We start from the raw sequence: 11,398 nt of genomic DNA, 5'->3' as shown, positions 1-11,398 counted from the left end.
ACGTCATCGGCATTAAACACCTCCAAGTTCACACCCGTGCTGCATCAGATTACAGAGGCCTCTGTTGTCGATTGTTAGGGCTCTGCTTTTGTCTTGACCGCCGATTCTTGGCCTGCTTTCTTTCTGTTAGGATTCCAAAATTCCAGTGGCGGAACAGGACTGCTGTGAGGAATGTGTGCAGCAACTCTACTGTCTTTTTTCACAATCTCCTCTCCACGCTCACACACTCATGTCGAGGCATGTTTAGATGCTACTCTGCTGTTGTGATTAAACTCACCTCAGTGCTCGGAGTGTTTGCTGTGTTTGGCAGCAGGGCTGAGTGTCGTGCTGAGAGAGTAGCTTTTCCCATGCTTGTAAGTTGTTTTTTTATTGTGTGTCTCTGTGTAAGAGTGTAAGGAGACTCCTCCTGAAATGTAATACAGCATTACACTGGAGTCCCCCTTTTTTCCCTTCCTTTCATTTTTACCTTGAGAGGTTGTGTGATTCTTTGTCACATGATTAACCTTTAGTGCTCCAAGCCAGTATTTGATTAATGTTACTGTCTTCATAATAAGGCTTAGTTTTTGGAGTTGAATATGTAAGTATTAGATGTGTGTGAAATCTGCATAATTTAAATGGACGTCTTTTAATGATGTACATTCAGCTCTGGGGAAAAAAATAGGAGACCACTTTAGTTTCTGAATCAGTTTCTATGTTTTGCTATTTATAGGTGTATGTTTGTGTAAAATAAACATTGTGTTATTCTATAAACTACAGACAACATTTCTCCCAAAAAAGAAATGGCTTAAATAACAAAAAAGGTGCAGAGCTTTCAGACCTCAAATAATGCAAAGAGAACAAGTTCATATTCATAAAGTTTTAAGAGTTCAGAAATGAATATTTTGTGTAATAACCCTGTTTTTTAATCTCCGTTTTTGTGCATCTTGGCATGTTCTCCTTCACCCGTCTTACACACTGCTTTTGGATAACTTTATTCCTTTACTCCTGGTGCAAAAATTCAAGCAACTCAGCTTGGCTGATGGTTGTGATCATCCACCTTCCTCTTGATTATATTCCAGAGGTTTTAGGTTTTTGATTTAGGTAAAATAAAATAAAAAATAATTTTTAGATGGTCTCTTATTTTAATTTTATTATTAAATTAGGAGTTTATGGTGTTGCTGTTGCTACTTACTGCCTTTTTGCTAGACAAACCCATTTCTCCTTTAACATGCATCTGAAAACCTCTTTATTCTTGTATTCTTTCTAACAGCAGCACATAGGTCAGTAACTTAAATACCTCCCTCTTCCCTATATAGAGCACTTTGTGAAATAGCAGCACCTCCGCCCAAACAGTACATGATCTGACATTTCTACTTGTGCATTTATTAGTTCTGCTTTACATGCAAAAATTAATATGAAGCTAATCATGGACTTCTAATAGAAAAGGTGATTTGTTTTGGGTTATTTTTAGTTCTTTTATGTATGCACAAAAAACAAACTTTAATTGAATACAATAAAATAAAGAAGAACAACACACTGCTCAAACGTATAACCACTTCTTAGGAATTTACACCCCATTCAAAGCTACAGGCTCGCTACTTATACATCAAAGAATAATTTATACTGAATAAATGCATTCTTTGGCACGTTTTAAACACAGGGTGTTGGAAATTTTTGTGCAGCACTTTCATACTGGCCAGATAGATAAAAAATCTGGCATTGTTCAGGTGGATCTTTTCATTTGTTTCAGTGACCTCAGCATGCCAGAGCGGTGAAGCCAGTAATGGGTGTTACTCAAATTCAGGCCTAAAGCAATACGAGATTAAAGCATTTTGACTGTTCTAACACTGCCAGTTCCTCTCTCTAGCTAATGATCATTCCCTTTGTGAAGTGAATTAAGTGCACTACACTGTGCAGCACTACATAAAGGAAGAGAGTCCCCGGCAGCTTGCCCAATCAGACTGAATGTTTGCATACTATAGTTTTTATGGAAATTCCCAACCGTACGTGCAAGGATGAGCTGATAATCTTATATGAAATTCTGTCAGCCACACGCATAATCTACTGAGTACTTTTTAAGTGTAATTTACATGTATGTTTAAGCACTTCCTGGGACTAATGTGTAAAAGTAGTACATTTTGAGTACACAAATATTTTATGTCAAGTTTTATTTTGTACTGCCTAATACTGCAAACTGAATAGACATATATAGTTATATACTTGTAGCTCCCTTTTAGTTTATAAAAGCACACAGTTGTAAGAATAAACACCCAGTTTATAATATCCATCCATCCATCTTCTTATTCACTTTCTCCTGGGCCATTCACACCTGGGGACAATAAGGATGACCAATTCATCTACCACATGCATTTTTGGTAGATGGGAGGAAACCAGATTACCCTGCAGAGAGATCTGTTCAGGCGCACCAATCCCCCTCACACACAGTAACCGGAGCTGTGCAACACACACCTCTGCTAGAAAATCCAGCTCAAGACCAGCTGCTCATCCAGAAAAAAACATACCCTATACTGGTCAACAGAGCATACCAGCATAGTGTATGTTTTTTCTGGATCACCAGCTGTCCTTAAGCTGGATTTTTTTTAGCCAGGGTGTGTGTGTTGCATTTGTCATGTAACTTTATGTATATATAATTACACAGCAAGAATACTTAGTTGGTACAAGCATAGGCCACATATATTCAATATTTTCTGTACATTTGTCACCATAAGTAAAGTATACTTCAGCATAATATTTCGTCAGTATATCTTTGATTAGTACAAAGAATGTGAACTGAAAGCATGATACCTCTAGAAATAATTGCAATAAACAATATTATTTTCATTTAAAGGGGATTTTATGCCCACTAGTAATGTATTAGCATTAATATGCCATTCAAAATTCTAAAGCAATGACTTTTTAATTATAATGGAATATTCAGACATAAATATGTTTCAGTTTCCTCAATAAATAAACTACAAAATGTAAAAAAAAAAAGAAATAATCACTGTATTCAAACAAATTTAAAATTTCAGCACATTCATGTTCATAGGCTTTTTTTTAGATAAGTAAACACAATGGTAAACATTGAGGTCAACAAAAAATGTTAAGGTTATGTCCATTTATTATAAGATAAATCGATAATGTAATTATTGTGAGAGGCCTAGTTAAAACCTTCTTTAATTAACTTTCTTTTTTGTAAGGGTTGAACTCTATGGCTCAGACAGGAGATTAACTTTAGTAGTACAGCTTAAGCTTAGTTTTGGTTCCAATTGAAAATCTCCATTGAAAATGCTGTGTAGTCCAAGACTTGGCTTAATCCCCATTTTAAAAATGTTCCCTATGACACTATTTAATGTTCAGGCCAAAAAACAAAATGTGTAAAAGCATCAGTTTCACTTCCTTTTTTATTTGTTTTATTTTTTTATTTATTTTTTTATTCTCTTTCTTCTTTTCAACCAAATCAAAGCCTGTAGTGTTTCACTAATAAAAATCCTATAGGCTTATGCTTAACCTAGGTATTTGAACCCCGCCCTTTAGAGTAATAATATTAATCAGGGCAGGGGAAGACGTACCATAACATAAGATTGCTACTTCACAGCAATCTGTAAAGAGCAGCTGTTTCTGCTCTCTCAGCACTTTAGTTTACTGTAATACTTGTTGACCTCTATTATCACTTTGAGCAAGTAAAGAGCATGCTCAGTCAAATAAGACCTTCAGTGGCCCTGCATTTAGAACATCCACATGACTGTTATTAGATTGCGGCAGCCTGATTCTCTGGCAGTAGGGCGCTAGAATTGGCAGTGATGTGCTAAGTGGGGAAGGGAACAGAGGAATGAGGCTCGTAGCATTATTAGACCGCATCTAAACCACCTTCTCCTAACTGAGTAACATCACACCTGAGCTCAAAGGCCCTGTCAGCCAACTGGCACACTGACCCCTGGCCCTTATATAAGGAGATGCGATTATATAAAGCGTGTGTGTAGGAGGGCGATAGATCTGTCAGGAAGGTGTAAGGCTGAAGAATGTTATTGGCTGGCAGAGATGTGCCTCAGGCCCTTGGGCATTCAATGTTGGCCAAGCTCCCGCATAAAAACACATTCGAAATAACAATTGAATAGGCTTGATCTTAGATGTGCTGGAGTTGGAAGTGCAGTTCTGTTCAATTCACATTCATTGAATAGCACTTTTTACAAAGTATTTATTAGTTTTATGTTAGTAGTACAGGCTGTAGCTTTTTGCAGCATTTTCCCATACTTAAAAGAAATTGGACAAACTAACAAAATTCTAAATAGATTTAATTCAAAACCTTTGCATTGCTTACAGAAATCTGGGACCCACAGACATCACCAAAATGATAGGTCTAGTTTCCTCACTTGAGATGCTTTGCCATGTCTTTACTCCAGCTGCAGTAAGGTACTGCTTCTGAGCAGAAAGTTAAGCTCACTTTTATACACATTTTATAATTGATTATTTCTAATAGCAATCACATCATTCAAATAAAGTGACCCAGTTCCATTGAGAACCATACATGCCCATGCTGTAACACTTCCTCCACCATGTTTGACAGGTGATAAACGTGCGGTAAGCTTTGTATTATACATCTTTCCTTCCCTTCTGCAGCATTAAAAGTTTTAACTGTTTAAATAGATCTTTTACAGGCTTTTTTTACATGTTCTGTTCTTAAGAGTTACTGAGCTGGCCGGTGCATTCTTTTTCATGAATGAAACAAATTCCCAAACTCCTAACATATCTGCTATCTCTATGATTGTATTGTTTTTTTCTGTTTAATTATGGTTTTCTTCTCTTGCACTGGCACATTTATGTGCATACTAAGATTGAATATGTGAATTTAACACTTGGAATGATCTCCAGACTTTTTATGTTTGTTAATTTGTTATAAAATAATGAGGGATCGTGCCACACCTACTCACTTAACTGCAACAATTCTATTATTCACACCTTGATTGCTTTATTTCAAATGTGGTGATTTGGTGTAAAACTGTAAAATTGGTATCACTCTTCAAAAACCTATAGACCTGTATGAAAAGATCAGTCAATTTAAAAAGTCAACTTAAGTTTCAGTATATATTTAAGAAGAAGGAAAAGTGGTATTATGTCATCTTCAGTGGCTGGTTTCTCATGATTGCTATTGACAGAACCTCATAAATGAAATAAGCTTGTAAAGACCACCCAGACGCTCAGATAAAAGGGCAGAAGGGGTTTATTTTTAGCATTCACAATAACAGTGGAGGTAGAGTACACTACTGTCATGTTCACTGTAAACATTTTCACTGTGGTATTTGGACTCAAAATGGCTCAGGCCCCTTTAGTTCACTTTCATCAGGCCTGTTATCAGGAGACAGGCGGACAGACACAAAACAGAGAACAAAGAAGGAAAATGTTTGTCATGCAGACAGGGAACCTCTTCCTCTCTCCCGCTTCCTGTGACAGCTTGCTGAAGGATATGGACATCCCAGGACCTCTCCTTTGTTCCACTGAGGTCCCACAAACTCGGAACATCACATCCACACGGCTGTGTGTCGGAGATAAGTGCTCGAGTGACATGACTCTTTAGCTGTGCTGCAACTGTTTAACTTCTGACGAGGCACATGCTGTATTGTTTCTCTCCCATCACTGTAAACCGCATGTGAAGTAGAATTTAAGAAAATATGGGACTGGGATCAATGTTCTTTGGCAGATCTGCATAGCATTTTGATGTCCAACAGGTGGAAGGGGTCAGTCTGTGATGCAGAATAATGGAGATAATGGAGATCATAGAGATGGCTGAATGGTCCCTAAAGAGGACCCTGGGCTTATCTCAGCCGAACATGTCTTGTGAGGCGTAGGTCATGTAGAGGAAGCCATCTGGGTCTCTGTGCTGGGAGTAGATCTCTGCCATGCTGGCCGTCATGCAGCACATGCTCTTTCCTGAGATGAGCAAGAACAGAGCCTGGGATGCCTCTAGCACTATTTTATTCCTGAGAGAAAGACAGAAGATAAATTAGGGACCCTTTGAAAACATATTTAATCTTTAGCACCATGTAAAGGTTCTTTGAATCGATTTTACACCTAAAAATATATTTTTTAACTGATTTTTGCAGTGTCATGTACAATACTGTGATTCCATAAATAACTTTTCAATAGATCAGGGATCATCAATTTTCTCCACAAAGGCCAGCGTGGCTGTAGTTGTTCATTCCAAACAAGCATAAGCACACCCTGTATATTTATTAATAACTAGTTGTTTAAAAAAAACAGTTGGTTAAAGACTAGTAGTAACAAGACTAAAACAAGTAAAATCAGTTGTGCTTCTGGACCTCCATTCGACCTGTATACTCTCCATGTTGTGGTCACTCATATACCCAATAAGCAGAATTAGAACCGTGGTGAGAAATATAGAGACTCAAACATAAGTTGTGAATCATCAGAACAGAACAGCATACTGTCACTGCCAGTCTGTAACACTCTGTGTTACATAACCATCAACCCAACACCACATTTAAAAAGACCAACTAGAAACATCCAGCTCATATATTTTTTTTATACTGAATATGAAAGATTATTTTACACTGCTCTAATGTCTAATGTAACTTCATACCTCAGACAAGCACTGCTTTAGAAAGAGCTGAAAAGCACTCACCTAAGCAGACACAGAAACTGACCCATTGTGAGTTCATGAGGGACCAAGAATTTTGTTTTGTCCAGTAGAGGAAGCTGTTTCTCCTGAATGTATCGCTCTACAATAACCTGAGTTTTGAAACAGAACAGAACAGAGCAGAAGTCAGTCACAGTACTGGTCTCACAGATGTTTAGATACAGTACCAAGACAGCAAGACTTACCGGTAATTTGTTGGGGAACTTAGATCGAATTGTGCAAACCTCATCTTTTCTTGTAGCTGCATTCATAAAAAGAAGCCACATTACTTACTTTTTATTTGCAAATTTCAAATATTAGAAATTAATTATACATAAAATATTGCTTGAACAAAGATTTTGACATATTTTATGTTACATTTAGCAATAGGAATTGTGCTATAAAATGTGCCGTATCCAATGTTTTGAAGAAGATTTGCTTGCTAATCTCCACTTAGAAAAAAACAATAATGCAAAAATGTAATTTGACGTGGGTTCTACAAACTTTTTCACACAGTTATATAAGACAGTATAACAGGTAATACTGGCTCTGAATGATAAAACTGTTCTGTGCTGTTTCCCAGTAAAATGACTGTAATGAATATGTATAATTACATGTATTTTGCTTTAGAAAGAATAATAGGCTAATAAATACCATCTAAAAACTATAACAAACATATGTCATGTAATGATTTATTTGAATAACTTTTCTTTAGACTATGGTAAGCAGTAACACTATGCAGCTTACCTAGACACTTCCTTTGCTTGAAAGGCATCATTTCCATGGACCTCTCGAAAGGTGGCATGTCTGCGTGTGGTTGATGGTGTGGTGGAGGCTAAAGTGCTCTGCAGCCCGGGCTGGTGGCGAGACCCCTCGGGTAGAAGTGCGCTCAAACCCCACCTAGCAGTCAGACAGGCTGGGGTTTAAAAAGGGGGGCGAGGGGCAGAGGTGCGAAAAGAAGGAGGAGGATTCAAGGCTCTAATACGTGTAAATATGTGCTTACACATAAAATACTTCACAGCTCTGTGCTGCTGAGACAGTGCTCCTCTCTAACAACTGATCTCAGACCAGCATCTGGTAACCTCCTTCCACACTGTGCCCCTCCAGAAGTAATGACACAAAAGAGTCCCTAGTGCTAAATTATCACCTAAAGAGTCCAATTCACACCAACAGAGTGTTCACTTAAATTCCAAAGCACACACTAAATCACAGTAGGTTATATTAATTAAACCCTGGGGGTGTTTCTTTATAGCTTTGTTGTAAGGCCTGAAGAGTAGGTCAGTCAGACCAAACCTTTTTCAGAAGTCAGTGCCAGAGTACATGAACTATCCTCCGTCATACACGTCCACTATTCATTGCGCAACAACATATTGCGTTATAAATAATAAACATCACTCATGGCCCCGAAGCCTTTGGGGGATGCCTCCAGGAGCTTCAAAAATGACATATTGCAGGACTGTCAGATCAGTTAAGCAGATTAACCTACTTTAAGAGTTTTTTGCTTTAGGAAATTTTCGAAGCAACATTGCATAGTCTTCTTTTAGACTTATATATATATATATAAACAATTGTCAAGCACTGAATGAGTGCATTACAACACATTCACAAATGCCACTTAAAACTTTAATGTGCAAAACAGAAACCTTTTGTTAACCATGTCCAAAAAAAGCATAAACATTACTGGGCTCAGAGTCATCTGGGATAGATCATCACACAGTCAAAGCATGTTTTTTGTTTTTTTCTGAATTATTTATTACTCTTAAGAAGTGTTTACAGAAAGAATTGGGACAAAATATCACCTGATACACTTTATCACTTGTTATCCTCTATGCCATCTGTCCTTTTGGTGTTGTGAGATGGAATGGCAACATTACAAACTACAAGCCTGAAATGTGAGAATGGATTTAATTAAGTTGATCAGATTGATACTCGGTTTATATTGCCTACCAATATATAAAAGTCAAAGTTAATGTAAGTTGTAGTATGCATCAATTGCTTTTTTTTTAATAAAGGTAGGGTTTTTAATTCCCTTTTAAATCAGGGGTGACAGAGTAGTAGGCTAAAATGAAAATGTTTCATCAGCTCAGAACATGTGAGAGATACGACACAAATAAGACCACAGAATTAGTTATGCTATCTAGGACAGTGTTCCCCTCTCAGTCTCCCTGCACTGCATTTTTGAGCACATCTCTCCTTTATTACTGAATCAGAGTGTGAAAAAGGAATCAAATATGGAAATCTAAAACACAGTTACAAGTTTTTACCTTTATACCCTATACTGTAATAATTAGAGACTAATTAATAGACCTTTCTATATGTATATATATATATATACATATATATATATATATATATATATATATATATATATATATATATATATGTATATATATATATATATATATATATATATATATATATATATGTATATATATATATATATATATATATATATATATATATATATATAACAGATGCACCTCAAAAAATTTAATATAATTGATTTCAGAAGTCAAAAGTCAGTATATCAGAAAATTTGAATATTATATAAAGGTACTTTTGGCTGTATCATCTGCTGGTGTTAGTCCACTGTGTTATATAAAGTCCAAAGTCAGCGCAGCTTCTACCAGGCGATTTTAAAGGACCTGCTTCCGTCTGCTGACAACGTTTATGGGGATGCGGATTTCTTTTCAACAGGACACACTGCCCACACTGCCAAAAGTACCAATAGGTTTTATATAATATAATTTTCTGAGACACTGAATTTTGGGTTTTCATTGGTTGTAAGCTACAATCATCAACAATAAAATGTGTGAATATTATAATGTTTAAATCAATGCATTGACAAAGCAAAGTTTAAAAAAAAAAAAAAACAGTTGATATTTATTTATGGGTGCAGCACGCATTGAACTTTTGACCTTACGTTCATTTCCTGTTAAACTGAGCGCGTTTTGTATAACTCGTATAAGCGTTCGCCAATAGTTATTAATATCATAATCTCATAGCGTTTTTACTTCTTTAAAATCCCGAGACTCAGTCTAAATGAAACAAGTGGGAACCTGCATGAGGCTTCAGGTGAAGTTACCAGGGGCCTCATGTACTAAAGGTGCGTACGCACAAAAACATTGCGTACGCCATATTTCACGCTCACGGTCTGATGTACTAAATTTGACTTGAACGTGTGAAAGTGCGTTCCCCCACGGAAGTTTTGTTTTGGGCGTACGCCTTTTTTTTGTGCGTATGTATTGTGTTTTTGTCATTTGGCGACACTTAGAGGCGATGCATTGAAATTACAACTATTAAGATATCCTTTATGCACACATTGAAGTAAGCATTATTGGGTAAAATAAAGTAAATTAATCAGACAGTTTCATTGTCTTACAGAAATAATCGTTTAACGTGTTTCCACTTAGCCTAGATCAGGTTTGCGCTGGAGTTGTTGGAGATGCAGCGTTGGCATTACTGGAAAATACTGCTAATGGCCGAATTCATTGAGCGCGCATTTTCCGTGACCATTATGTTTTTTTGGCCCATGATGATGACTGGCTTATAAGCAGTTTTAGATTTCCAAGAGCATAAGAAAACAAGCTAAGTGTGTGACGTGTCTTTTTGGTAGGCAACTCATTTAAAGCATTTAAATGAAAGCATTTATCTTAGAATAATAAAACTTAAAACATGGGTAATTATACGCTATGCGTATATAATATTATTATTATTATTATTGTTATTATTATTAATAATAACAATAATAATAACAAATATAGCCGCAAGCGGCAATCATCGGGTTCAAGCACCAACTTGCACAATGGTGCCTACTGGAGCATTGAATGGTGATGTGTAAGAAGGTCTAATATGATTGGAGATGCCCTGTCACATTTAGAAATTATCAAGTTTTTCACCTGTTATTAATGTTGAGCAGAGGCCTTTCAACCTGATCAGTGCTTAAATTCACATGTAAATCTAGTGAACTTTGTAGGATATTCATTAAGTGAGTTAGAACTAGTCAAAAGGTGTCTACATGTTATTGGTATTGATCAGGTGGCTTCAACCAGAATGTTCACAAAGTGGTATTCAGATTGACCTTTGAACCTTTGCAGAACAAGCTGAAATGTTTGACCAAACAAGTTTAAATTAACACAAAGGAGTGAATGTTCTGATATGACATGTAATTACGAAGTTATTATAAATCTAGTTCTGAATTAAATGGCGCTTCATCAAGCACCAACTAGCACAATGGTGCCTACTAGAGCATAGGATGGTGATGTGTAAGAAGGTCTAACACAATTGGAGACATTCTGTCACATTTAAAATGATCAAAAGTCTTTCACCTGTTATTAATGTTGAGAAGAGGCACAAAGGAGTGAATGTTCTGATATGACATGTAATGTCAAGTTATTCTTAATCTAGTTCTGTATTAAATGGCGCTTCATCAGAGTGATATTGTACAGAGGTCTTTAACATTGTGAGATTACAGCAAATACTGCAGAGTTACAGCAATTTAGGTTAGAAATTCCAAGGACACACAGATTGCTTGATGCCTGGAGAGTATTGTATGTGAAATTTTCACAAATGTTTTTAATGAACATTTACCTAGAGACTCTACAGTGTGCAGCAAGACTGAAATGGAGGTGATAGGCCAAATATCCAGAGAGTAGTTTCAATATAGCTATTTTCAAACAATTAGCAATTATGAATGAACAAAGCACTTTTTAAACATAGTTGTATTGAGAAATTTGTCAGAGCCACTGTACTAAATATGGCAAAAACAATTAGATGTCAAAATAG

The 11,398-nt window shown here is 36.4% G+C and overlaps 1 protein-coding gene across 1 annotated transcript; it reads right to left on the bottom strand.

Annotated features, from left to right (window-relative positions):
- Positions 1-5,182: 5,182 nt before the first annotated feature.
- Positions 5,183-7,526, bottom strand: map1lc3cl (microtubule-associated protein 1 light chain 3 gamma, like). The gene is made up of 4 exons (XM_007246372.4): positions 7,361-7,526; positions 6,820-6,875; positions 6,620-6,726; positions 5,183-5,957 (listed from the first exon to the last, which is right to left on the bottom strand). Exons 1-4 carry the CDS (start codon positions 7,416-7,418, stop codon positions 5,798-5,800), a joined length of 381 nt encoding a protein of 126 aa, XP_007246434.1. The 5' UTR covers positions 7,419-7,526; the 3' UTR covers positions 5,183-5,797.
- Positions 7,527-11,398: the final 3,872 nt, after the last annotated feature.

The sequence above is a fragment of the Astyanax mexicanus genome, chromosome 10 (genome assembly GCF_023375975.1).
Source record: "Astyanax mexicanus isolate ESR-SI-001 chromosome 10, AstMex3_surface, whole genome shotgun sequence".
NCBI lineage: Eukaryota > Metazoa > Chordata > Actinopteri > Characiformes > Acestrorhamphidae > Astyanax > Astyanax mexicanus.
This window is presented reverse-complemented; position numbering and strand designations above follow the sequence as displayed.